The following is a 27660-nucleotide window of genomic DNA, read 5'->3' as shown; positions in this document are numbered from 1 at the left end:
CCAGGCTCCCCCTAGCTCCTGAGTCAGTGGGTCTTGGATAAGGCTTGGAAATCTGAAGCTGACACATGCTGTAAGGGAAAAACGAGGCGAATGTGAGCCTGTCTACAACTCCAGGAATCGGTGCTCTCCAAAGCCTCATGAGGCTCGGAATCTGACAGAGGCCAAGGTGAGCAGGGGTAGAATCCAAGTCTGTCTGATTTCTGGTCATTAAATCAGACACAAGGATGTAAAGGCCAACAACATGGGGCCATTCTTTGCAGGGGCAGAGAGCCCTTCCCACCAGGGTACACTAGCAAGGCGCAAGGGGGTGACTTGTAGAAAAGGACAAATTGTGCCTCAGCTCTCCTGAACACGTTTCAACATTTTCCAACCTAAATGATTAGGACTTTACAGAAATCAGTTGCTAAAGGGGAGTGCAGGCTTATGCTTTGCACACTGGTATACACATATCTCGGGTCTGCCAGGCCCCTGATGCCATGGGACATGCATGAAACATGTCCTTGCAGCATCACTACTGGGACAGTTTGGAGGAGGGGATTACAGAAAACACAGATACAGAGTAGAAAGCCATATTCATGTGGTGGAATTTATGAAACAAAGCATACAAGGAGCACAGGCTTTGAAGCTGAACAGAAACCTCAATTTTGCCACTAACTAGCCATGGGACTCTGGATGAGCTATATTCCCTCTGAGTCTCCATTTCCTCATCTGTAAATCGGGGCTGACAATCCTTTCCCCCACGGGACTCTTGCTTGGTGTGCACAGGTCTTTGGATTGCAAGGAAGAGATTCATTCTGCCCAGAAATAAAAGGGGAGCTAATTAGTGGAGACATGAACTGGAAGCAAATAGCTCTCAGTACAGTGGCCCAGCTATTGCTGGTCCATCTCAAGACCCCTGGCCTCTCCACCTTGAGTCTCTGGTCTCTGCCTCGCCACCAGCCAGCTGCCGTTCTCTCTGCTTCCCAGCTTCTGCTGCCTTAGGCCCTCTTCCGCCTCTGGATAGACTTCACTTTGAGCACTGGTTACCCAAGGCTGAATCCTCATCATTTTTCCTCAAGTGCCTTGGTAGGAATGGGCCCGGCCCAGCCCACTGTTCTTAGCAGGTCACATCCCAGGGCATTGGGCAGCCTGTGGAGAGACAGGTGCACAGCCCTGAGTAGGTCAACTGTGGGCAGGGAGGTCCTGGGATGCACAGTTGTTAGGCACCCAGCCCAGGGGAGAGCCTGGAAGAACTAGCTCCTCTAAAGCAGTCCTTCTCAATCTTGGCTGTACATTCTAATCACCTGAGGGGGCCAGGCCACATTCCAGACCAATTAAATGAGAATGCTGAGAGTAGGACCCAGGTGTCAGTAATATTTTCAGGAAAACAGTTGAAGTATAACATCTGTACAGAAAGGTACTCAAGTCATTAGTGGGCAGCTAGGTAAGTTTTCATAAATGCACCCAGATCAAGAAATAGAACCTTCTGGGACTTCCCTGGCAGTCGAGCAGTTAAGACTCCGCGCTTCCATTGCAGGAGGGGTAGCCTCTGCAACCCCTGGTCAGGGAACTAAAATCCCACATGCCGCGTGGTGCGGCCAAAAAAGAGAACGTTCCACCATGCAAAAGCTCCCCACATGCCCCCTCCCAGTCTCCCCTTCTAGGGTAACAACCACCCTGGCTTCTGACACCATGGTTTAGTTTTGCTAGTGAGGTGGAGAACCACTGCTTTAAAGGACACGGCCAGGGACTTTGCCAGCGGTCCAGTGGTTAGGGCTCTGCGCTTTCACAGCTGCGGGCCCGGGTTCAGTCCCTGATGGGGAACTAAGATCCCGCTGGGTTTGATGTGAGAGGGAAGGAACAGCTTGAATCAAGGCAAGGAGGGGTGGGGGAGCCTGGAGCGAGGGGTCCGAGGTGTAGGCCCAGCTGGAGCAGAGGGGAAAGAGGAAAAGGCAGGGAAGCCAGAATGTGGGCTCCAGGAGGGGGGAGGGACGTTTTGTTCATTGCTCCATCCCCAGGCCACCTGCAGTGCCTGATACACAGCAGGTGCTCAATAAGTATCTGTTTAATTAAATCTAGAGAATTCAGCTGGGATCCCCTTCTAGGTCTTGAATGTCACAAAACAATAGCCCCAGCTCCCATTTATTGTTTGCTGCAAGCCAGGAGCATGGATCATCCGGTTTAATCCTCAGTGGTCCTGGGAGGTTGATACCATTATTATCATCTTTTTCAGGTGAGGAAACTGAGGTACAGAGAGGTTAAAAGTCTTCCTCAAGGTCACCTGCCTACTAAGCAGTAGAGCCTGGATTCACACGTGATCTGTCTGCTCAGGTCTCTGTGCCTCATGGAAGAGAGGAAGGGCAGCCACATGGGGTGGCTGGAGGACAGGACACAGAGTCTGAGCAGCTAGAGACACATCCAGTCACTCTTGAGGTATCTGGCACATGTTCCTCAGACCAGCCCTGGGAAGGATGTCCTGACCTCAGAAGAGAGAGTCAGGGCCAAAAGCCATCTCTCCAAGGGGGTTCTCCAGGTGTTTCCTTGGGCTAGGGACAAGCAGCAGGGTTTAGGTAGACATCTACCTCCCAAGGAAGATGAGGCACAGAAAGGGATAGAGACTTACCTAACATCACACAGCAAGGCAGCATTGAGGCTGGGGTGGGTGTACAGGAGAACCAGGCAGGAAGATTTCCTGTGGTCAGAAAAGGAAGAAAGTTTACTCAGGTGACCTCTGAGAGCTCTTCACATCTTTTGCATGCCTGCCAAACGCCAAGTCTCTCTTCTGTCCTCACAGACCTTAAGCCACAGGCCAGGTTGCAGGAAGCGGCAAGGGGAAGTGCTATTTTGGGCCCATTATGGCCAATGAGGAGCCCTGCCTGGCAAAGGCAAGTGAAGGGGCTGGGTCAGGGGCAGGATGCAGGTCTGAATGGGGAGGGGGCAATGTGCAGGCCTCAGGGAGAAATGGGGGCAGAGCCCAGATGCTGGGCTGTGGAGAGACACAGGGCAAACACTGAGGGTGGGGGACCAGAGGGAGCAGATGGGGGTTCTGAGCCCAGCAGCCTAGAATAAGCTGGTATCCCCCAAATGGAGTCTCAGCAGATCCTCACAACACCCTGGGCAGGTGAGCTTGCATTCAGAGAGGTGAGGTCACTAGTTTAAGGCCATACAACCTGACAATGGCAGAACTAGGACTTGACCCCTAACTGTGTGACACCAAAGCCCAACCCCAGTGGGACTCCAAACCCAAGCCAGGGTCTGGACCTAAATGGTGGACAGAACCCAGCTCTCAGCCCTAGCAGCCCCAGCTCAGCTCCTACCCCAAGCTGAGCCCCACCCTGGCCTCCCAACCCAGTTTTTCCTTAAACCAAGCCCACCCTCCCCCTGGAGCTAAGGCACAAACACAGGAGGACAGCCCACCTTCTGAGGTAGAACTTGGCCAGTTGGGGGGTTAGCCAAGTGCAGAGTTTTGAAATTTAAATCTGAGCTGGGACATTTCCTCTTGCTTTGGACGTCCACGTTGGAATTTAAGGGTAGCCAGCAGAGGGTACCACCATTTCTGGTCCATAAGCCCAGGGGCTGCCATCTGCTCAGATCCCCTGCAAACACCCCCCTTCCTCTAATCCTGTGGCCCAGGATCCCCACCCCACCTCGGGGAGAGTCTCAGTGGGACATGGAGTCCATGTCCCTGCCTCTGGATCACCACAGCTCATCCCAGCTTATTGTGCTGTGCCACCTAGGATGAGGTGTGGGCCTTCTCTGGGCTCACTTTTCTGGCTGCACTATTAGAGGTTCAACAAGATCGTCTCTGAGGTCCTTGGGCTCAGGGCTTGTAATGCTAAGATTCCGTGGATCCATCTGAGATGCCAGGAGTTTTAAAAGCCTGTGATTCTGAGAGTCCTTTGTTCTCGAGCCTGTGGTTCTCCAACCTCCATAAAAAGCCGATCTAAATCTCTCTCGCGGCCTCCACAACTCCTTCCCTGTCTCCTCACTGTAGCGGCTAAATGTTCCCAGACTCTTGGGCAGGGTCCCAGCTGCAGCTTGCTGTGGTTCAGAGGACAGGAGGGACTGCCTCGGCCCCTCCATCCCTGGTCATTTCTTCTGTCTCTGGTGGCTGCTCACCCTTCCCACTCGGCCACGTCAGGCAGATCGCCTCCTCTCACAGAGAACTGGAATGACCTCCAGGCAATGAGTTTGGCAGCCTAATTTTCAGATGGGGAAACTGAGTTGGGGAAGGATTTGAGAGCTGGTAGTAGAGACAGGCCTGGACCCTCAATAGGATGTCTGATTAATAGCCAGTGCTCCTTGACCAAAAAGCATATCCCCATTTGGCCTACTGGGTGCGTGTGAAATGCCACCATTTGAACTCCAGTACTTGGAACTGGGGCATAGAAGGTCCCCTTACAAAGAAAACATTTGCAGGGATAGAGAGCGTCCTGGGCTGCTCTAGCCCCCTCAGCAGGTCCCCAGCATGGATCTTCTCCGGACTCCTTCTGTGGGCTCGGATGTGGGATCACCCCTGACCTAGCTCTGGGGGTGTCCGTTGACATACAAGAGGCCTGGCTGGTGCTATGATCCCAACATCAGTGACCTGGAGCTCTTTCTGCCCTTCCCTCACAACCTGGGCCTGGCCCAAGGAAATGGAAACTCTTCCCCTTTCCCCCTCCCTCTGCAGGTGTCCAGTTCTCCTCCTGGGATCTCCTGGACCCTGGAGACCTTACCTTTCCCACCCCCTCACCCCATGGCTCAGATGCTATGACAGTTTATTTAGAATTCTCCACCTCCCCTCACAATGTATCCCTAACAACTTATTTACCTTCCTCCACCTCTGCCATGAGCTGTGATTATCTTGATCCCAGCCAGGCCTCTGCCTCCCCAGCACAAGGCCCTTCCTACTGTCTGCATCTTCTCCCAGCCCTGCTGTCCTGGGAGGGCCACCTGGGATCCCCTGAATGGTACTAAGTCGGGGAAACCCTGGCTCTTGAGCTGCTGCCTCCAGTTCTGGCCCACCATATGGCACAACTCCAAGGGGCATGATTCACAGAGCTGGTAATACAATATGAATAGTGCCCTGGGGTCCTTAGTCACACCCTGCTGGGCACCCTGATGGCTGGCATTGGGAATCAGCAGGGTGGGACAGCTGGTGGTAGGGAAGGGACAGCAGTGTATCATCTGTCCTGCTGGAAGGAGGGACTAACTATCCTTGCAGAGAGGGAAGGGGCGGGGAATGGAGACAGGAAAGGCCTCCTGGAGGAAGGAGGTTTGGGCTGGGCCCTGAAGAATGGGCAGGAGACCACCAAGTGGGCCTCCATTATAGATTCACTTTCACCAGGCCTTTCTCAACAACTAGGTGGGGTTTCTGGGGGTGGACCTGGGCCTCTTCAACAAGGCAAAGTGAGGTCCTTGTCCCTGACTGCCAATTTCCAGGAGGAAAACGAGACCCAGGGAGGGACAGCGGTGGCCCCGTTTGCACTGGCAGTGGTGACAGGTCTCAGAGAAGCATCCAAGTCTCCAGTCTATCTTGCATCTTGCAACCCCTTCTTTATTGGTTTGGAGCCCAGAAGCGGCTGATCCGAGAGGCCTTGTCCGGCGCAGCCCCCTGCAGTTCCCGGGGAGCGCGAGAGATGGCGACACAGAACAGCACGGCCGGGCTGCAGAGCGCGAGCCCCATGGCGGTCTCCAGGGGCGGGGGGCGGGGGTCGCGAACCTGGGCTATGACGTCGGAGGCGGGGCCGGCGGCCGTGACGCGCGGGGGCGGGGCTGCGCGCCTTCCCGGACCGGGCGGCGATTCATTCAAAAGGCGCGCAGGCTGCGTGGCCGCCCGTGCGCACGCCGAGCCGGGCTCGGGCACCGCGTCGGCCTGCGAGCTGGGCTGCTGGAGCTGCTGCGGGGCGGCCAGGTAAGGAGGACGCGCGGAGCCCCAGCCCGGAGGCCGGGGCCAGAGGGATGCGGGCCCGAGCGGCGCCCCCTGCCTCCCAGCGTCTCTGAGGAAGTTCGCCGGCGCGGCGGATGCCGCAGCCCAGGCCCCGCGGCCCCCCGCCCCCGCCCCCGCGTCCTGTTCCGGCGCCTTCCGCGCGCGGACCCCCGCCCGTCTCTGAGCTCCCTGCCGGGGGAGCTGTGTGTCCTCCGGCCGCGGCTCCTGGCCCGACCGTGCGTGATGGGGAGGCGGCGGCGGAACTTGCAGTTTGAGGAGCCGGCGGGCCTCGGAGACGCGCCGGCCTGGGATACTTGGACTGAGACCAGGACGGGGTGCGGGGCGGGACGGCGGCTTCTCAGTGTGGCTGCGGCGCGGGGCGGCCGGAGGGGGGGTTCTGAACGGTGTCAGCCCGTGACTGTGGGTGACACGGCGCGTGAGGCGGCCCAGCCAGGGCGAACGTGTGGCTCGGACACTGGGCAGTGACGTTGGGCCGAGGGGGAGACACCGAGGGGCTCTGTGTGTCTGTGACAGGCAGAGTGTGGGCGTGTGACTGTGTGAGAGAGCCACCCCGGGTCACTACGCGTGACCGTGACCCCAGCCCACTGTGAGTGCGACCCCGGGTTACTGGGGTCACTGAGTGTGTGTGTGGCCTGGAGTGTGACCAGGACACCAGGGCCCTCATGAACGTGAGTGAACATGGTAATAGTGTGCTGTGGGGTCAAGTAGTGCAGTGTGTGTGTGTGTGTGTGTGTGTGTGTGTGTGTGTGTGTGTGTCCGCCTGTGTCCGCGTCTGCACCTCAGGGAAATGAGTAAAAGGCGGAAAGAGGAGGGACCTCAAACACCTACTAGCAGATGGGGGCTGGAGGGAGAGGGGCCAGGGAGGGGACAAGGGTCTCTCCAGGACTGTCTCCAAGAGGGCATCCCTCAGGAGCTCAGTTTAGTGAGGGGGGTGGACCCTGAGTGACTTGCCCTGGCAGAGGGAGAGGGGCCAAGGCTGAGGGGCATCTGGTGGGGTGATAGGTCTGGCAGCAGCTGAGGGCCTCTGAGGTAGCTTCAGGCGCCATCTCTCTCTCTCTGTCACACACACACACACGCGCGCACACACACACGCGCACACACACACACACACACGCGGTCCAAGAGGCCTGGCTAAGCTCTGTCCCTGGTAACCTGTATTCTCACTGGGCCCAGGCATAATCTTGCCCTCAGATCCCGCTCACCCTCGCTGGGCCTCAGTTTCCCTGTCTGCACACTGAGGTGTTGGGCTGTGAATGGACTGTGAATGATCACTTTGGGATTCTCTATTGTTTTGGGGTCAACTGTCAACTGTCTCTGTTCTCCCCTACCACCCTTCAGGCAGAAAGACTGCAGTAGGGGGTGGGAGCAGGCTGTCTGCTGGGGACAGAGTGGCCCAGGGCTGCGCCCAGGTGCTGGTGACAGGGTTGGAAGCACAGCTCCTCAGATCACGCCGAAAATTCTGACCCATAGACATTGACTTCTCTGGTGCCCATCTCCTTTCTTCAGTTCCCTTCTTGGGGGGAGAGGGGGCATGTTCCTGGGGGGCATGAGTCGTCTCTGCTTTGGAGAGCTGGAGCAGGGCCTCTTCACCATCTGGGCTAGACCCTCCTGAGGCCCCCACCCACACAAGAGGGTCTGTTGGGTTCGTGCAAAGTGGAATGGAAATCAGGCTCCCTAGCCCAGGAGAGGTGAGGAGACACCTGCTGAAGGATCTGCACGTTCTCTCCTCTGCTGTCATCCTCTGAAAATGTTGATTGCATTCTGGGTCGGGGAGAGAGTTTGGGGAGACAGTGCCAGGTGCTATGCTGAATGCTTTATGGTGTGCTCTTGTTGAATCCTCACAGTGGCTCTGAGATGTGATGACTGTTTTTCAGAGAAGGAAACAGAACCTCAGAGAAGCGAAGTGACTTGCCCAAGGTCACACAGAGTCAGGACAGTGCCAGGACTGGAATTCAGTCTCCTGTGCCTGAAGCCCTGTAAGATGCTTGGAGAGGGCCACTCCCCTTCCTAATATCTGCTCATGGCTTATCTGGGCTTCCTCTCAAACGCAGGCTGGCAACGTGGCCTCGGCAGGGTGTGCCACTGTGAGTTCTGAGTGTGGTGTACACGTGTCTAGAACATTAGGGGTGGCTGGGTTTCATGGTCTTCCTGTTCCTCCTCCCTCCCCCTAACTCTCACCTCCTAGCCAGAGGTCACCAGAAAGTCCTGTCTCCTGCCTTCTAGAGCCTGTAACTGGTTTGGGGAGCATCCATGTGGCTCTGAAGAATGTTGGGAGTCAGCAGCATAGCCCAGGCTCCAAGAGTGGCAGGAGAATTGAGAGTCCCACTTGACCTTCACCATACCTGAGAGGCCCTGTGCCCCCGCTCAGAGTTGTTCTAGGGGCACTTTCCCCAGTCCACCCACACGCTGTGGGGGTTGAGGGACAGGCTAGTAGTGACCTTGAGCTTGTGCTTACCCGCTCAGGGCCTCAGTGTCCCCATTCTTCCCTGAGGACCCTGCTAGCTCTGCCCACTGCTGCTGCTTTGCCGAGAGCTGGAGCTGGGGATCTGGGTGTCCCTCTGTCCTCTCTGGAATGACTGGAGTTGTGCTTCTTGGGGCTGATCAGAATAGCTGTCTTGGTCTCCTGGGGCTGAGCCTGAGTTATTTCCATCCCCAGCAAAGAGGTGGAAATAGCTCAGGGCCCTGGAAGGGGAGGGAGAGGGGAAGGGTTAACCAAGGGTTAACCTCCTCTTCTGGTCCCAGCCCCACCCTGTGCCCTGCCCAAGCCAAACCTTTTTGGGAACTTGTGCTGCCTGGACCACAGGGATGGTGGTGGGGTCCGGCTGGGTTTCCAGTGTGGCCCCAGTTGGGACTCAAGTGACAGTTGCTGGAGGCAGGTGCCCATTTCTGGTCAAGGAGGGGAAGCTTTCAGCCCCCTTCCCCTGCTCATAGGGTCAGCCTCATTTTACAGAGGGAGAGGCGAGGTTCTGAGAAGTGCTGGGACTTACCAAGGCCCCGCACAACCCTGATATTCTGGCTCTCACCCTCCAGACAGGGAACCTACCTTCTGTCCTGCCACACGTCCCCCAGAAGACTGGACGTGGCCCAGGACTGGAAGCAGGCCTGAGACATGCCTTTGTAAAATCAGGGCGTCTCTTATGTTCCAGCTTGGGCCTTGCTGTCCTTGCCCAAACTCCTGTATTGGCCTTTCTGCCTCCGTTTCCAGTTCCCTCACACACGGCGCCAGAGTGGCCTCCCTAAGGTAACTTGTACTGTTTGCCTGCAAAATATAGTCCAGACTCCTCATCCTAGCATCGAGGCTTTCCTTCCAGGACCCTTTTGAACTTTACATTTTCACCCTCTTCCTTCCCTACCAGATGCCTTGGTTGTACTCTGCCTTTGCATTTGCTGTCTCCCCTTTCTAGAACCCTCCTGACCATTCAGGGTACAGCCCCAGCCCCACTGCCTCCCCCAGGAAGCCCTCCCAGCCCAACGTTAGTCCTTCTTCATTGTGTGGTCCATGTGCCACATGTCCCCCCTCACCTCTGGGAATAGGCACAGGGGTGGGGTCCTCATGGGCACCACATGCCCAGTTGGGTGGGGCCGGCCTGGCCAACAGCCTCTCCTCTCCCGCTGCCATATCTGTGTTGGCCAGGCCTCTTCCTGAGGAAGGGCAGCCATCGTAGGCTGAGGGCCTACTGTGTGTTAGGATGCACAGGGAGGTTGGTACCCAGGGTCTCCAGTGCTCCCGAGTGTGTGCTGGGGGTTAGGGGCGAAAACTCAAGGCCACTCCTGTGCGTAGGGGCCAGTTTGGTGCTTGCCCTGGACTCCTCAGGCAAGGCTCTCATTCTGGGCCAGCAGAGGACGCTCCCCCCTGAGGCCCTAATGTGTGTTAGGTCCTGGGTGCAGGGCTCCATGCAGCAGCACTGGCAGGGCATCCCTTTCCTTCCAAAGCTGCTCAGTGGGGAACCCAGACTCAGAGGGCAGAAGGGCCTAGTCCTAGTCTGAGGCACACAGTCACTGGTGCTGGAGTCTGGCACTCAAGCTCGTGCCCAGCCCCCAGCCCCATCTCCCACAGGCGCCAGGTGGGAGGCGAGGGTTGTCTGACAACTCTGGTGTCAGTTTTCAAAGAAGGACCAGGCTGGCTACCTGCAGGGCGAGGAGGAAGTGGTGGTAGGGCTGCTCAGGCCCACTCCATCCGTTATAGGGCCAGCCCTTCTGCCAGGTTAGGCAGGAGGGCTGGACCAGAGGGGGAGGCATTTTGCCTGAGATCAGCCAGCAGGCCCCCCCCCCGCCCAACCCCGACTCAGGATTGGGACATGACCTCTGGCAGACCTTAGCACCCAGTTGGGGTGGCAGGGAAGACTGAGGTGCCGATGCTGCATCCCTGCTGTGTGTTCAGCCCTGGGTAGGACCATGAGGCTCTCATCCTCAGCCTCATGCCCAGGTCATCAGCAGCCCCGTCCAGGTACAGGCATTGAGAAGAGGGCCCAGAGACGGGAAGGGACTTGCAGGACTCCAGTGTCACTGGGATCCTAACCCAGGTATGTTTGCCTGGAAGGCCAGAGCTTTTTCCGAGGCCACCCTGGGAAAGATGAGTGCTCTATAAATAAACTGCCCATGTGGCTATGAGCGTGTGCCCTGGCTACTTGACACAGGAGAGGGATGGAGGGGCCTCTGCAGCCAATTAGAGGCAGGGTCTGAGTGTGTGGTTGGAGGGAGAAGGAAGGAGGGCTTCCAGAAGGAGGGGCCTAACTTGGACCTGTACACCCTCACGGTAAGAAGGAGCAGTGAGCACAGGGATGGAGCTGTGCCCCGCCTCCTGCGTGCACTTGCTTGCCTCCCTCCCTGAAGGGGACCTCGAACAATGATGGCTGAAGGGGCCAGGAGAGGGGTGGGTCCACCCTGACAGGGAGGCTGGGAAGGCTTCCTGCAGGAGGTGGCACCTGGGCTGAGGCCTGATTATAAGAAGAGTCGCTGTTCCCTGATGAACCATGGAACCTCCAGCCATGCCAAGAGGTCAGCTGGACAGGCACAGTTGTCCCAAATCACAGAGGCGGAAACAAGTTCGGGGATGTAGGGCTGGGTCCTGACTGCTCAGCACCCCTGGCCTTCCTGACTGTGGCTTCAGTTGGCGTGGGAGCAGGTGGACACAGGCCTGTGTAAGGGCTGGGAAATGGGCACCCAGGGTCCACCTGGCGAGTCCAAGACTCATCCACCCATGCTGTTGGGACTGATGTTGGGTTCCCCAAGCACTCTTGCCTGCTCCCGAGCCACTGGGTGACCTTCGTTGGATGCTTCTTGGTTCTGAGCTTGGCTTCTCCTCGGGCCCTTGTGGGCTGTTGAGGACTGGTGCTCAGGAGAGGCCTGGTCAGGCCAGGCCCTGACCAGTATTACTTACAGTGGGCTCCATTTATCCCCTCAGCATCCCTGGAGACAGGGACCAGAACCCCTGTTTGCAGGGGAGGACCCTGAAGCTCAGGGTGGGTAAGTAACTTGCCCAAGGTCACAGAGCTCCTAAGTGATGACCTAGAGCTTGAACCCAGGTGTGACTGCTCCGGGTCCAGCCTTCCCCTCAGGCTGACCTCCATCCTCAGGCTCTGTTCGTTAGGTCCTGACCTGGAATTGCTGGGGTCAGGGGAATCTCTTTCCCCCAGCACCTTGAGTCTGGAGGAGGAGTCGGAGAACGGGGCAGGCTGGGCCTGTGATCTCCCCTCAGTCTCTCTCAAAGCCTCCCCAGGTCAGCCTGGTCGGGGCTGAGCAACTCTGGGCACCCTGGCACAGTAGTGATCGGTACAGATTCGCGGCCGGGGCAGGAGGCAAAGGTGGCTTCTCGGAGGAGAAGGTAGCAGTGGCGACAGCTGGTGGGCAGTGGGGTGTCCTCCAGCCCTCCTAGCGCTTTGCCATCCTGTCCTGGGAACTGGCGCGGCCTCCCTGCAGGAAGGCTCTGGTTCTGAGTGCTTGGGTGCTGGGCTGGAGCAGGGCATGTGGGAGCAGCGGGAATGCCAGGTCTGGGGTGGCAAGAGCAGGGGCTGCCAGCTGCCTGTCCCCACTCGGCATGGGAAACCTTGTCTCCTTTCAGACTAAGTGGTTACAGGGTATTACTCTGAGTCTCAGCTTCCTCGTTTGTGAAGCCTGGAGCCCTGTCTTTGAGGCCTGGTAAGGGAATGGGCGTGTAGTAGGTTCTTAGTGAGGGGTGTTGGGGACCCCCAGCTCTGCCTCAGAGACGACTGTCTAGTTTGGGCCCCTGCCACACCTCCCAGCCCCAGGCTTAGGCCAGGGAGGGGGCAGGGATTGCATCTGCACCCAGACTGGGAGGGGCTGAGTGGGCCCTGTCTGGCTGCCTCAGCCCTTTTCTTAGCCTCAAGGGCCAGTTAGCCCCCTGGCCCCACCTCACACCCCTGAGCCCTCACCCCAGGGTTGTGACCTGGGAGATCTTGGCTGCCTGAGGCTGGGCTGGGGGTGGGAATGGGGGACCCCTTCTCACTGAGTGGCCCTGAGGCAGCCTCTGCACATCTCTGGGCTCCCAGCCCCTCATTAGTCCTAGGGAGCTGGGCTCTACCCTGGGATCCTCCTCTTCCCCCTCCTTCCCTGGGCTTCCTGCTTCTCACAGGTCCCAGTGCCTTTTCCTACTGGAGCTGTGGTAGACTAGGGCACTTTGCATGCAGGAAACCTCAGAGGCCCCAGAGACCCCCATGGCGGCAGTACCTCCTTCCCTGGCGCCTGCCCGCGCGCTTTGTAATAGTCTTTCAGGTGAGCCGCCTCCTGTGTGCCGCCAGCTCCCTAGTCTCTGCCGTCAGGTTGGCAAACGCTCAGAACATCTGTTTTGCGCCAGGTCCTGGGCCAGGCTCCTGGGTAGGAGGGGCCAGAGTGAGGTGGGAAGCTGTCAGGTAGGCCTGGGCTCCACCCCTGCTTTACCTCCCCCTGGCTGGGTGACCTCAGTTACCCAAGGGTGAAGCAGGGACGCTCACCTCTCCTGTGAGGAGTGGAGGCAACCCAGGATGAGGGCCTGGCCCGAGGCGATGGGAGTCTGTTCCCTTCCCTGTGAGGGCAGAGGATGAAAAGGAGGCAATGCCTAGCTGTCCTCACTACCCCCCACTGTGGGCACTGCCCTACTTCAGCCCCAGTTGCCAAGGAACCACTGGCTTCCTTGCTAACCTGGATTTCTCTATTGATGGGCGGCCTTTGTCTTCCTGCCTAGGGTGCAGCCACTGCTGAGAAAGGCCTGTGTCCAGCTGTGTTTCCAGGCAACCCTAGCCCCTGGAGGCTGCAGGGAGGTCCCCAGGCTGGCTGGGAAACAAATACCTGCCCCACACCCCCTGCTCCAGGTGGCTACCTGCTTCCCACCTCCGTCTCCCCAGCCCTGCCTCACTTGGCAGGCAGCCCGGCAAGCCCTCTGAGACGCAAGTTGTCCCGCACCTCTCCCTCCCCCGCTAACCCTTCAAGGCCCTGGGGGAAATGCAGGCTTCTCAGCTTGCAGCCTAAGCTTGGTGTGACCTGGGATCTGCCCACCAACCTTTCCTCTCCCTTCCTACACCCTCCCAATCCCCCAGATTGTCGGTGTGTATCTTCGGGCACCTCCCGTGTACCAGGCTCTGCGCCAAGCATTGTACATAAATATAAGAGAATCTCGTTTGTACCTCGTACCTCCCATCGAGTATGTGCCATAACCCCCTCCACGATTTACACGTGGGGAACCTGAGGCACGGTGAATGCTTACTGAGGGCCTGCTCTGTGTCGGGCTCTGTGCTGAGCATTTAATGTGTGTTCTCTCGGCCTCACAACAGCCCTCTGAGGGATGGGGAATGGGGGTGGGGTCCACAGCCACCGAGCCAGTGAAGAGCAGAGCAAGGAAGGCTGGTTCTCCTCAAGTCAGGCAAGGGCTTCAGATCCGGGTTCAATCCCCCACCCCGAGCCCAGCCTCTAGGCTTCTTAATCGTCAGCCTGCTCCCTGGCCCTCTTGACCTTGGGAGAAGGTGGACCCTCTCCTGAGTGCCTTTTTTGATCCCCCTGGTTCAGCACATACCTATTCACGTGCTGGGCACCCGGTACGGGGGCAGCACGTCAGTGGGGAAAGGGTGGGTGCGTAGCCTGGTCACACCCAGGGCGAGGACTGCACAAGTGAGGTGGTGGTTGGGGGCTTCCAGGCGGAAGTGACTTCGAGCTAAGCTCTGAAGGAAGGGTAGCTGTCAGTAGGGTGATGGGAGGGGTTTCTGGGCAGAGGAAACAGCAGGTACCAGTGCCAGGTGAGAGAGGCAAGTGTGGGGGACAGAAAGCAGCTGTCAGTGGCTGGAGTTGCGGGGAGGGACAGGGGTCAGATCTGGGTGTCGAGACGCCTAAGCTGTGGGGGGCTGAAGTGGAGGCCAGGGGGCAGGCGAGGGGTGGGGTGAGCATGGAGCTGTGGGAGACCCTCGGAGGAGGCCACCGCGGAGGCGGGTGAGGCTGGAGAGGGAATGTGCAGAGATGGGGCCCCAGGCTGGGGCCGGGTGACCCCATGAGCTTCAGTTCTGGGAAAGGGGAAGCTGCTGAGGCCTGGGGAGGCCCGGGTGGTGACACAGCTTCCTCTTTCTCTGAGGACTCCTGGGCTGTGCCTCCCTGGGGCTCTGGCATCTCCCGCTTGGGGCCCTGGTCTCAGCTTTGCTAGTTGGCTTTCTTCCAGGGAATTTCTGGTTCTAATGGTTTGGGCGTTTTTTTGGAGGGTGGGGACGGGCTGAGTGTGAGGAGCCCCTCCCCCCGCCCCCGTGAACCTGTTTTCTGGAGGCCTCCTGCTCCAGACACTGGGGCAGGGTTTTGTGGTGAGTGAGACAGACATCCCTGCCCTCGCTGCTGTCTGGTGGAGGGGGGCGGGGGCAAGCAATAAACAAGCAAACGGTCATAAGCAGCCTCGGTGGGAGGTGTAGAGGGAAAGAAGGGGTGATGGGGAGGAAGTCACATGACCTACATCAGGCTTGTTACCTCATTTAAACCTCATGACAGCCTTGCTCTGGGACGTAAACATCCCCATCTTGCAGGTGAGGAAACTGAGACCCAGCAAGGTGAAGCAGGGGCTCTGGTCCCCCAGGGAGCTGGTGACAGTGGGAACAGGCCCCAGGCTGAGATTTCAGGGAGGAGTGGCCTCTAAGCTAACTTCCTTCTCTGCCCCTGGGGCCTTGAAGGGTGGTTCTCCTCTGCCAGGAGCCCTGAGGCTGGAGAAGACCACCACCACTGCCCATCTTTGACAGCCCTCCCCCAGGAAGCCCTCAGGAGGTGCCCCGAGGCGCAGGGCTTTGGAAGGTCACTGATTGCCCTGCCTTCTGGAAGGCAGAGGGGTGGGGATGGAGCCTTCTCAGTCTCCCCTCCCCCAGCCAAGGGGCTTGATCTGAACTTGCTTTTCAGTCAGGGTTCCAGGGCTTAGAGCATAGGTGCTGGAGGCTGGGTGGGGAGAAGGCGCAGAGGGGAGTCAGAGCAGCAGGGGTCCACGTGCGTGCAGGGGGGTTCTGGGTGGAGGCCAGCGGCTGCCTGACCGGGCAGGTCCTCTGGGGGCTCAGGCTGATTGTGGGGGCAGGGGGAGCTGCTGTAAGCAGAGACTCGGGCAGCCAGACTGGAGTAAGTGCTGGTTTGGGGTAATTAGAAGGCACATAATTAGAAGGTGTCAGGGCGCTAGGCAGCGAGCGTCTGTGAATGTGCCTGAGTGGGCCCTCGCTGGCTTTGAGTCTGGGCCTTTGGACCCCACTTTCCTCCTCGAAGTCTTGAGACCATAGCTCCCCGTCTGTCTGGAGGTGGGCAGCTGCACAGCCCCTCCCTGTGAGCTCAGGTCACCCAGCAGGTGCCAGTCACGGCCAGGGGTGGGACTAGGGGGGAGTCTCTCCTCGGTAGACGTTGGGTCTCTTACTTTCCACCCCTGCCCCAGCTCTCTGGCCCACCCTGGGAATATGGACGGGTGCTGGGTCTGGGGGCTGGACAGGGCCACGGGGCCAACCTGAGGTCTTGGGGCTCGTGGTCAAGTCTGTGGGTGAGCTCCCATGAAAAACCAAGGAGGGGGCCATGGAGAGATGGGCTTGAGTAGGAACTGGGCCTGGGCAGGGGGACACTTGTGACCATGTTGGAGGAGGGACCGGTGGAGGATGGGTCAGAGGATGCCACCTGTTGGGTGCTGACTGCCAGGGTGCAGCCTTCACTCTACTCTGTGGCTGGACCTTCTGTCCCAGGTTTTCCCCTGAGCTGGCCTTGGGCCGAGAGCCACTGCCAGTGACCTGGAGAGTCCCGAGGATAGTGTGACCACTGCCCCAGCCCCTCCCCTGGGTGTAATTCAAACCCCTGGCCCGCCAAGGTCTGTGCCAGGCCAGGCCCACAGCGCAGCCGTATCAGTTTCCTCCGGCTCCTTTTCCTGGTGGGAAGTCCGGGCCGCCTGTAGGCCAAGGGGCTCTCGGCTCTTCCGTGACCTGGGGTTTACTGCAGGCAGTGCTTCTCCTGCCAGGCTGGGCATCAGACAGCCCCGGGGTTCCAGGCAGGGCCCCCTCAACAGGCTGGGCTTGGCTGCTCGAGGCTGCCCCTTGGGGGTCAGAGGCTGCCTGTGGCCTGTGCCTGAGGCCCTCCATGTATACTCCTCCTTCACCCTCCTGAGCCTGGAGACAGGCCTCCTGGAAAGAGGTCATTGAACTCCCTTGTTCTGCCACTATCCCTTTTGTGCAATCCAAATTCTTCTTCCTGCTCTTCCAACCTTGTCCTCCGCTGGAGACTTTTCTATAGAGGAGGCCACACCCTTGAGCCTGGGGGCTCAGCCTCAGGCCTGTGCCCATCACCCTCTGTGCCCTCACATGCCTTATTTGGTTTCTTGGCACTTCCCTGGCTCTGGCACGGGACACTCACTGTTTATCTGTTGGTCGTTGGTCTCCCCTGGGGTGTGAGTTCCCTGAGGACAAGGACAGCGCCTGTCTTGTTCATACCTTTTCCCGTGCTGAGGGCAGTGCCCAGCACACAGCAGGTGCCCAAGAGAAGACAGAAGGCTTGAATGCTGGTTGTCACTCCCCACCCCTGCAGGTCTGCCCGTGGCTCAAGAGATGCAGTCAGACACATCCCAGATCTCTGGAGAAGTCTGCCAGGCGGGACCGTGGGACCCGTGGGAGGACCAGCACAGTGATGGGGTTGGGGTGGGGGAGCTTTGGGGAAATGGAAGTCTAGAGAGGCTTCCACAACAAGAGGCCTTTGTGTTGGGCTTTGAAATGTGACAGAAAAGGCCTTCCTTGGAGCAGAAACAGCAAGAGTGAAGGCAGAGAAGTAGGAGAGGCGGGCATGCTTGTGCGCCCCAAGGAGTTCTGAGAGGCAGGAGCCTGAGAGCTGGGGATGCAAGTGGGGAGGCCGGGCGTGGGGTCGCTGTCAGCACTCTCGTTCCTCCCACCCCCGGGGCTGAGGCTGTAGGCTGTAGGCTTCCTTCCTCCCCTGCTCCCCTGCCCGGGCCTAGGGCAGCTGGCTGTTTATGGAAGAGGCAGGAAGCCCTTCCTCCACTGGGAAGCTGCCCTGGGAGGCTGGCCCCAGACAGGGTGCCCCCACCTCTGCTAGGGCTTGCAGTGGACCAGAGGGCAGGGCCGGTGAGCGTAGGCCAAGCCGCCCCAGCATTCTGCCTGCCCGGTGACACCTCTCGATGTTCCCGTCCAGCCCCGTCCTGGAAGGAGGACTGCAGCTGCCTGCCTGCCTGCCTGTCCCATCCCCGTCTGAGCCTCCCCTCCATCTGCCTGAGGCTGGCGACCCACTGGGGCTTGAGGATGAAGCTGAGCCCACCGCACTGGCCCCTATCCTGCCTCCTTGTGGTGAGTTGGGGATGGGACCGTGGGGAAGGTGAGTCCTGAGCCCTGTGCTCAGGAACCTCGTGCTGCGGTGGGTACTGGAGTTAGTTACATGGCTCTTCTTTTGAAGAATCGAGGCAGTCTGACCCTAGGAAGCGCCTCCTGCCCCACGTGCTCCTGGTGCCGTCGGCCTCCCACTGTTTGGCACGTGCTGGAGCCGCGTCTAGGGCCTGAGGAGGTCTCTGGCACCTCCCGTGTGACATTCCCTCTGCCCTTCAGGGTAGCTGGCTATACGCTGTGCCTGCCCCAAACTGGGGCCCAACTGGAGGACTGGGGGATCTCCCCTGCGGGCAGGGTTCAGGGCAGATAGTTCACACCTGGAATGGGAAGAGAGGGAGCTCCGAGAGGAATAGGGGGAGGACACGAATGGAGAAGATCCTTCCTTTGGGGCCTGTCATGCTCTGTGTGGGTCCCAGGGTGTGAACGGGCTGGCCTTGTGTTGTGGGAAGGTCACGGAGGAGGATGTGGTCCCAGAGACTCAGCCGAGGCCCCGAGGCCCCATCTGCAGTCTCGGCCCCAGGGATGATGAACTGAGGCTGCTTAATGACATTTTCAGCTGTGGTGTGTGGACCAAGGCAGCAGGAAGGGGGGCGGAACCTGAGAGAGGAATTCAGAAGAATTTCCTCCTCATCATGCTGGTTAGCTACAAGGGCGTGACTCACAGACCCAGGGGCTCAAGATCCTGATCTGGCCCTGTCTGAGGCGTTTCAGCACTTTCCAGAAGCAGATGTGGTTCTCCCCTTGCCTAGGCAATGGCAATGCAGCAGGTCTGGGACAGGCAGATTTTACTTGTAGCACAAGGGACTGAGGTTAGAGAGTGTCCCCAAAGCCTGGGGGTGGCCCTGTATATTGGTGGTCCTTGTGCCTGGGGTGACTGAAAGTGGGTGGGGGGTAGGTGGCCCCAGAGATGCCATGTCCCGGTGCTTTCCGCTCCCTCAGTGTGTCCTGCCCTCTTTTCTTCCAGCTGTTGCCCTGGCCTCTGGCCACTGCAACATCAACAACCCCTTGGCCGTGCCCACCCGGCGAGGAGCCCAACCTGGTGAGCTCGCCCTGCCCATCCACCTCTCCTGGGAAGACTGTTGACGGCCAGGGGCAGGGACCTCAGGCCTGGCTCCTGGCTTTGTTCTCACTCTTTCCCTCCTGCAGGAACCAGGGCGGGGCACATTATGCAGGTCCTGCCCCCCAGGCACCTTCTCAGCTTCCTGGGGCTCTAGCCCTTGCCAGCCGCACTCCCGCTGCAGCCCTCAAGGGAGGCTGGAGGCCCAGGTGGGCACGGCAACTCAAGACACACTATGTGGAAACTGCCAGCCTGGGTGAGCCATGGGGTGGGGTGTGGGTGTTCATGACCAGGTGACCAGGACTTGAGATCCTGGGGTCCCAGGCTCACTCACCTCTTGAGTGGGCCACAGTCTTCCCATCTGTGAAATGGGGTGGGTCAGGACCAGTGAGGGTGCCCAGTAGGAAGGTCCAGCCTCTCTTAAGGATAGTTTTTGGGCTTCAGTAACATCTTCCCTCCCTGCAGGTGGTTTGCCCCGTCAGAGGTCCCCCGTGTTCCCTGTCAGCCGTGCTCCTGGACACCCCTGGGTACTCGCGGCTGTTACGGTAAGTGGCAGGTGATGGCTAGGACTGGCGGGGTATGTGTGGGAAGGGGTCTGGCGAGCTTGAGCCCAAGGGCCCCGCAGTGTCCGTCTGGGGCAGTGGGGGTCCTCACTCCCCTAGCCCAGGGGAGGGTGTGCAGCCACAGCGTGTCCAGCAGGTCCACTGGCTGTGTCTTCTCACCCCGTCTTTGAGTGGCAGAGACTGTCCAGCAGGTGGCTGCCACAGCTTGGGTTTCACATCCCAACCAGTCTCCTGTCCTTTTCCCCTCGAAATAACCCACGTAGCTGAGTGTGAGCACATACGCTTACACACATGCACCTCCTCTCACCTGTTGGGTTGGTCACCTTCTGAGGCAACTAACTCATGGGTCAGGCTGTGGGGAGGCAGGATCCGGTGTTGCTGTGCCCAGGCATGTGCACCGTTGCCTTTTGTTCACCCCTCTGACCCATCATGAGGGGTGGACAGGGGCCTCAGGGTCTGGCCGTCCTGAGGGCTGAGGAGGCCTTGCTCAGGCTGGCTGACTGGTCAGATGGCCAAAAAGGAGGGTGTGAGTTGCCCTTTACTTCCCCACCATGGTGGAGAGTGGGTGCTCTGGACATGCCGGTACCACCCACCGCCCCGACCCCTGCCCACAGTAACCCGGGCCCTGGGCCTCTCTGAGTGTGTTTCTCTCTGCCTCTGTCTTTCCTCCATGCCTCCATCCTCCGTGGTGCTCAGAGCGGGGGCGACGGGCCCGACGTGGCATGGAGGTGGCAGCAGGGGTGAGCGGCACGGGGGAGACGCGGCAGCCTGGGAACAGCACACGGGCGGGCAGCCCCGAGGAGACAGCTGCCCAGTATGCGGTTATTGCCATTGTGCCCATCTTCTGCCTCATGGGGCTGCTAGGCATCCTGGTGTGTAACCTGCTCAAGCGGAAGGGCTACCACTGCACGGCCCACAAGGAGGTCGGGCCTGGTCCTGGAGGCGGAGGCAGCGGTGAGGCCCAGCCTGGGGCTGGGTGGGGAGGCCAGAGGGCGCGGCTGAGAACCTACTTGGTCTGGAGGGTCTGACATGGAGAGAGGCCTGCAGAGGGCTAATCAGGAGAGTTTCCCGGAGGTGCCGCACGTGGGCCGCAGAGGAGACACTGCGGACTGGCAAAGTAGAAGGAAGGGTGAGGCGGCCCGACGTGGCAATTGGGACAGAGCAGAGGCAGAGCAGCGGTCAAGTGGCTTCAGTGGGATTCCCTCCCTGTGTGAGGCCCTACCCAGCTGTAAGGGCCTGGACTCCTCAGGGGCTGCAGTTGTGTGTGTGGTTCAAGGGTTGGACTGCTTTCTGGGTACTCAGGGTGACCTCCGACCTCTGGCCTGAAGGGCTGGCAGGGCAGCTGTCTTGGACAGGGACCATGAGAGGCTCAGGTTTCAGCTCCAGGCTGTGGTTTGAGTTACGAACCCTGGACCCAGAGGGAGAGACATGTTCCTCCTGCCCCTACCCCAGGGCCCTGGGTCCCTTTTCTTCTTCCCCTTACCCCTCTGCGCTGTCCCCTGAGGGCCAGTAGGGCCCGGATCCCACATGCACATACACTGCTCACAGAAATTGGGGGCCAAGTCAAGATAGAATGGCGCCTGCCATGCCAGCGCCCTTTTCAACCTCCGACACTGCAGTCTGCAGAGGTCAGGAGGGGGACAGGCGCTTTAGGCAGGCAGGAAAGTGGCAACTCAGGCCATTTTGCCTGGAACTGCACTTGTTTTCCTGGCCTAGGACTCCCTTTAACTGTTGGCTGCTGCCTGGGTGCGAGTCCTAGGAGTTCTGTTTGCTGCTGGCCCAGGAAGGATTGCATGGCCCAGTCTCATGCTCTTGAGGTTCGGGTCCTCAGTTAGTTATACCGACAGGGCGGTGTGCAGGGAGGTGATAGGCCTGGGATGGCAGAGTTTGCTGGGGCTGTCGGAGGTCATGGGCAGAGAGGCAGCCCATAGCTCCCTGAGGCTAAAGAGAGGAGAGGGCAGGCCCTGGGAGAGGCTGGTTCCCTCATCCCACACATCTGCAGGGACGGTGGAGTTCAGATGGCCCTGAAACCGCTAAGCCCCTGGTGCTGCTGGGTGCAGGGAGCAGTGATGCTGAGTAAGTAGTGAAGGTGATAATGGGCTCAGAATCAGAGCTGAGGCCCTTAGGTACGCATACAGCCAGGCCAGGGGTGCCCTCTGCTGCCATGTCCTGGTGTAGCCTGTGAGCCCAGAGTGTCCCACTGTCTCCCTCCCTAGGATCATGGTTCTCTGTTCTTCCCCAGGGGTCAACCCTGCCCACCATACTGATGACGCCAATGAGGACACCATTGGGGTCCTGGTGCGCCTGATCACAGAGAAGAAAGGTGAGGGGGGAGGTCTGACCCCATCCCTCCCAGAGCTCTGCTCTGCCCCTCCCGCCGGGATACCTCAGGCCAGCGTGCCCCCTCTCTGACCACTGTGGCTCATGGTGCTCCCGCCTCTCTGCCTGCTCTTGCCTGGTGAGAGGTGGAGGAAAAGGCACACAGCCTGGGCCAGGGAGGGGGTGGCGGGTAGGTAGGGGGACTTGTGCTGGGGCAGGAGGTTGGGGGGAGTGCCCCTCACGGCCCAGAGCCAGGTTCTGACTACAGCTGCCCACAGAGAATGCGGCGGCCCTGGAGGAGCTGCTGAAGGAGTATCACAGCAAACAGCTGGTGCAGACCAGCCACAGGCCTCTGCCCAGGTAAGTGGGCAGGTGGGCAAGGAGGGCCCCAAACCACAGGTAATCAGCCTGCCTCCTGGGGACTCACCACTTGGGTATGTTGCTCCTCCTGTCACCCTGCTTCCCCTTCACCTACCTCCTGGGGTCTCCTGGGCCTGCCCTGCCCCAGTGACCGCTCCCACCTGTGTCTTCCACAGGCTGCCGCCGGGCCCACCCAGCATGCCACACGTCTGCCCGCATCGCCACCACCTCCACACTGTGCAGGGCCTGGCCTCACTCTCTGGCCCCTGCTGCTCCCGTTGTAGCCAGAAGTGGCCCGAGGTGCTGCTGTCCCCCGAGGCTGCAGCTGCCTCCACTCCTACTCCCAGACTCCTGCCCAACCCGGCCAGGGTGCCCAAGGTCGGGGCCAAGGCAGGACGCCAGGGCGAGATCACCATCTTGTCTGTGGGCAGGTGAGGAGGGCATAGACACAGCAGGGTGCCACAACATGACATGACAGCTCTGGGGGTGGCAGGGCCCTAGCCTGATCCATGAACAGTGGGTTCAGTGGTGGCCTCACCCTTCCTGGCTTCAGTGGGCCTCTTTGCAGTGGGGGCGATCAGGGAAAAGCCAGGTCTTCCCAGCTACGCTCTCTCACATGGAGTCCCTGGTCCCCCAGGGCAGGGTCATAGCCCCCATCACACCTGCGCCGCCTCAGGCTAAGAGCCTGTCCACCTGCAGCCTAGTGTCCGGAGGTGTTGGGAGCTTGTCAGTGGGTGGGAAGACGTGGGGAGGGCTCAGGCTCTGACCCATGAACTTGCTGTGTGACCCTGGTGGGTGCTGCGCCCTCCACACCTGGGGTCCTCCCTCTAATGGAGGATGATCGCACTACCTCTCCCCACAGGTTCCGTGTGGCCCGAATTCCTGAGCAGCGGATGAGTTCGGTGGCCTCAGAGGTGAAGACCATCACGGAGGCCGGGTCCTCAGGGGGTGATCTCCCTGACTCCCCACGACGTGGCCTCTCCAGTGAGCAGCGGACACTGCTGGGAAGTGGTGGAAGCCACCCTAAATGGCTGAAGTCCCCAGCAGAGAACAAGGCCGAGGTGAGGACCAGAGGGGAAAGGTGTCTGTTGGCACCTGTGCCAACCCCGACTGCAGATGGGGCAGGGGTGGAGGTACAGAGGGCTACTGCCTCCTGGGGACTCACCCCTTGGGTATGTTGCCCCTCCTGTCACCCCACTTCCCCTTCACTACCTCCTGGGGTCTCCTGGGCCCTGGTTTGGGGCCCTCCTTGCCCACCTGCCCACTCACCTGGGCAGAGGCCTGTGGCTGGTCTGTGCCAGCTGTTTGCTGTGATACTCCTTCTTGGAGTCCAGAAGCCCCCTGACAGCTCTGACCCCTCACCCCTGTCCCCCAGGAGAACCGCTATGTGGTCCGGCTGAGTGAGAGCAACCTGGTCATCTGAGGGGCTGTCTCATCTGAGGATACTGCAGCCTTGCCCTGGGAGGTTCCGAAGGCTTCCTGGAGGAGGTAGAGCTGCAGCTGAGCTAGTGAGGATCCAGAATGGCCCAGCAGACAGAACAGCCAAGGCCAAGGCCTGGAGGTGGGAGCGTCCACCCCAGTGAGGAGGCAGGCCAGCCAGCGTGCCGGCGGGTGCTGTGTGCAGGAGCAGGTTGAGAGCCCCTCCCGTCCCTGCCGCCCATTTCCTTCCCTGCAGGATGTCCCTGATGCCGTGCCCTGCCCTGGCTGGATCCTAGGAGCCCACAGGGTCCTCTGCACCGCCAGGTGGCTAGGCCTCAGTGGTGGGGAGGGGCCCTCTACCTGGCACCCCTGGCCCCACGCCTTAGTGATGAGCCACTCCTTGCTTCTGTAGAGGGGACCTCCCCCTCCTCCCTGAGAGGTCCTGCAAAGGGAGGGGTCAACAAAAAGCCATGAGCTAGGAACCGAGTTCCTGGGCAAGCCCCTGGCCATTACTGGGTCCCAATTCTTCTGACTGTGAAGTGGGGAGAGAGTGGCGTCTCGGTGCCCAGGGCCTTCCTGCATCTTGCAGGCTCTGGGCTGGGTCGTGTAGATGGAGCACTTGGCCCCTTGCCACCCCTCCCACTAGTTTTACCTGGCCCCGTTTTTTGCTGCTTCAGGGCCACCACCTTCAAGGCTCCCAAGGGGCTGCCCATCCATGGTTCTGCCTACAGAAGGGGCATAATGCACGTGCCTGCCCCTGACCCTGCTGTTTTTATTGAAATTGAAAAAACAGGCTTGACCTGGGCGGGGCTGTGGTACAGAGCCCCAACCTGCCCAGCCACCCACAAGATCTCAGGCGCTTTGGAGGGTAAGGGGTGAGGCCTCTGGCCTCGGTGGTTTCTGTGTCCCTGTGGTACTGGTGTGTCCGTCCCCTGGCCTGGGCAGTGCGGGCGACTGCTCAGCCCGCGTCTCCACTCTGGCTCAGCAACCTCGTTATTTATGTGGGGCTGTGCAGGCATGGGCCCACTGCTGTCCCCGTTTCTCTTATTTATTGAAACTTTGCTGTTGTCCCACCCTTGTGTCTCTACATCATCCATTTGTTGAATAAAAGGTGGGAAAGTAGTGTCATGAGGCGCTCTCTTTCAGGTCTGCCCATTCAGTGAATAGTTGTGGGTCGGGCTCCGTGTGTGGGTCAGGCCATCCCTCCCCTGGCAGCGCCTGCTGTTTGGCAGGTGGACACCAGGCAGCAGCTGAAGTGGGGCTGGAGGCGGCCTCTCAGGTCACCTGGTTCTCACTGAAGGCCCTAGAAGCAGTGCTGTCCAACGGAAATAGAGTGTGCGCCACGTATGTAATTAAAATTTTTCTAATAGCCACATTGTAAAAAGTAAAAAGAACCAAGTGAACTTATTTTAAATGATATCAACAATGTATTTTACTTAACCAGTATATCTAAAATACTTTCATTTCAATATGAAATCAGTATAAAAATTATGAATTAACCATTTTTTTGCTTTGAAATGTGGTAAATACACTTAAAGCATGTCTTTATATGAAGTAGCATATTTCAAGGGCTTGATAACCTCATGTGGCTAGTGGCTCCTGTATTGGACAGCACAGCTCTAGAGGAAGTGGAGCCTGGCAAATGGATGGGGTAAGTAAGGCATATTGAGGGCTGGAGAATGTGGGAAGGGGAGCTGTGTTCCACAGAGGGGGAACAGCATGTACAAAGGCCGGACAGCAATGAAAATATGAGGAGCCGGAGAAGCTTCAAGTATAGAGTGACTCAGGTGTGAAGGCTGGACTGGGGGTGGCAGCAGAAGGCAGCCACATGGGTTCTTGGAAGCCACTGGCCCTATGCCAGGGATGCCCAAGGAGCCTCTAGAGCATTCAGGAAGGCTAAAAAGTATGACTAGCCAGCTCATTCCTGACCACTGTAGAGGGTGCAGGAGCTGTGGGAGCAGGGATCCACAGGCGGCTGTTGCAGCCATCCAGACAAGAGACGGAGGAGCAGGGGTTTGCGGGGGCGATGGAAAGACTCCTGGGACAGAGGACGGAACTACTAGGCCTTGGTGCCGGGATGTGGCTCACGGGATTAGGGCCAGCTGAGTGGGGAGCAGTGATGCAGACCCACGGGATGTCCTGAGGCACCTGCACGTGCAGGCCCGCGGCGCTCGAGGGACAGACCTGGCCTACGATGATACCTGGAAGCACTCAGATGGGCATTTGCACCAGGACTGGACTGGGAGGGAGCACGTTCCAGGGAGAGAGCTCAGGGAAGACCCAGAAAGGTGGGAAGGAAAGCAAGCAGGAGAGTGCAGCGTCCTGGAAGCCAGGGAAGGACGAGAGTATGGGGAGCAGGGTGGGTCACAAAGCCAGGCGCTGCTGCAGGGTCAGGACTAGCGTCCCCTGGCTAGCCAACACAGGGATGTGGCGAGACCAGAGCCAGGTCCCAGTGGGCTGAGCTTTCTGCAGAAGCCTGACTGTGCCAGGTAATAGCTAGTAGGCCCTCAGGCTCCAGGGGGAGAGGGTTTTTAGTTAATTCCAGGTTCTGTTGGTGTTTGGTATGGTTTTAAAAGACGGAGGGTCTTCCCTGGCAGTCCAGTGGTTAAGACTCCGCACATCCACTGCAGGGGGAGCGGGTTCAATCCCTGGTCGAGGAACTAAGGATCCCCGCGTGCTGCGTGGTGTGGCCAAAAAAGAAAAACAAACAAACAAAAAAAAGATGGAAGAAAAGGACATATTTCAACACTAATGGGAAAGAGGCCCAAGGAGAGGCTGAAGAACCAAAAAGTGACGGTTCATGGAGCCTGGGGAGGTGTGGAAAGGGACACCCTGCGGGAGGCCCAGGCTTCACACAGGGCAGAAGCCATGACAAGGGGCCGGCCTAGCAGCTTCAGAGAAAAATCCCCGCCTGAGGGGAGGCTGAGCTTTGAGATTCGACCTCTCCCTTTCTCTCACCTCTCTTAGGGCACAGGCTTCTCTCTCTGGGGCTTCTCAGGTGGGAAGGAAAGGGAGGGCACCTCTGAGGACCCAGGAGGCAAAGCATCACCTGCTCTAGGAGAGGGGAGGGAAGGAGACAGGCTGGACATCAGGAGGAATTTTCTGGAGCAACAAAGGTTGCCAAAGTCTAGAACAGGGTGTCTGTTGTAGGGGACCAGTGGGCATCACGAGTGCACCCCGGGGAATGTTCCCTGGGGCCGCCATGGTGCGACTGGTGTCCCTACTCGCCAGCTGTTCAGCTGCACCTCAGGGTGTGGCTTCTCAAACTTGGCTGTCCCCTCAGCCAACCAACCCCACTTCACCGAGGACTTGTGTGACACATTGAGATGAGGACGAGACAGTGCCCTGGGGGAAAGGGGTGGGAGGCTGAGCCCTCCCACTCTCTGGCCTCCTTTCCCAGGGGGAAGTTGGACTCTGGTCTCTGGATGCCCTCTTGCCTGGGGTGAGGCACATACAGATGCCAGCGACGGTGGAGGCTGAGGCTGGGTCTGGGCTTCCCGGGTTAGGTAACGCACACCCCATCTCAGTGCTGGGCCCTGGGGTAATAAGCACTGCTCCCCTCCAGACCACTCCCACCACCCCAATTTCCTGCTTGCTGGAAGGTAAGAGAAAGAATAGCCCTGGCCCCAGTCTCTTGTCCCTGGAGGATACTGAGGCCAGCTCCCAAAAGAGTGGGATGAGTTGCTGAGGGATCAGGTAGGGGTGTGTCTGATACCCTTGGCTTTTAGGGCCCCCACCCTCACGTGGAAGCTTTCTTGGCTCTAAATCCTGCTCTTGAGCAAGGTAGGCCCAGGCTGTTGGCAGGGCTGGGAGCTGGAGGACACAGTGGGGCCCTGGGCCAACCACTGAGGACAGTTCTGAGACTGCCCTCTCTCACTCCATAACCCCTCCTCCATGGGCCAGAATGGTCGGTGCTGGGGCCCCGGTCTCTGCCTTCCACCTGCTCCTGGCCCCCAGCCCTGCCACTGACCTGGAGCTGAGTCCCTGGGAAAAATCCCTTTCCTGTGCAGGGGAAGAGAGCCCAGCAAGGCCCTCCCCTACCACACCCGACAGCGCTTTCTGCCATCGCAAGGGAGGGAGAATAAGTTTCATGTCAGGTGAGGACAGGAGAGGAAACTGGGGAAGGCATTATGGAGGCCCAGGGTACGGTTTGGTGGAAAGGGCTCGAGTGTCAGGAGTCCTGAGTGTTAGTTACAGCCAGGTCACTTAGCCTCTTTGGGCCTCAAGTAT

The 27660-nt window shown here is 59.2% G+C and overlaps 1 protein-coding gene across 3 annotated transcripts; it reads left to right on the top strand.

The window, feature by feature from the left end:
- The first annotated feature begins 10 nt into the window (after positions 1-10).
- On the top strand, positions 11-24736 carry RELT (RELT TNF receptor). Of its 3 annotated transcripts, none has more exons than XM_029208747.1 (11): positions 11-166; positions 17525-17676; positions 18677-18751; positions 18859-19025; positions 19235-19314; positions 20029-20286; positions 21575-21655; positions 21930-22011; positions 22188-22442; positions 22874-23072; positions 23387-24736. In XM_029208747.1, exons 2-11 carry the CDS (start codon positions 17632-17634, stop codon positions 23432-23434), a joined length of 1290 nt encoding a protein of 429 aa, XP_029064580.1. In that variant the 5' UTR covers positions 11-166; positions 17525-17631; the 3' UTR covers positions 23435-24736. The 3 variants fall into 3 exon arrangements, with proteins under 3 accessions (XP_029064580.1, XP_029064578.1, XP_029064581.1); XM_029208745.1 differs by lacking the exon at positions 11-166 and adding an exon at positions 5770-5875; XM_029208748.1 differs by lacking the exon at positions 11-166 and adding an exon at positions 6035-7995.
- The last annotated feature ends 2924 nt before the right edge of the window (positions 24737-27660 follow it).

This window comes from Monodon monoceros, unplaced genomic scaffold, assembly GCF_005190385.1.
Source record: "Monodon monoceros isolate NGI ecotype Baffin Bay Population unplaced genomic scaffold, NGI_Narwhal_1 Super_Scaffold_7, whole genome shotgun sequence".
Taxonomy (NCBI): Eukaryota; Metazoa; Chordata; class Mammalia; order Artiodactyla; family Monodontidae; genus Monodon; species Monodon monoceros.
The sequence above is the reverse complement of the archived record's forward strand: the minus strand, read 5'-3'. Positions and strand labels throughout refer to the sequence as shown.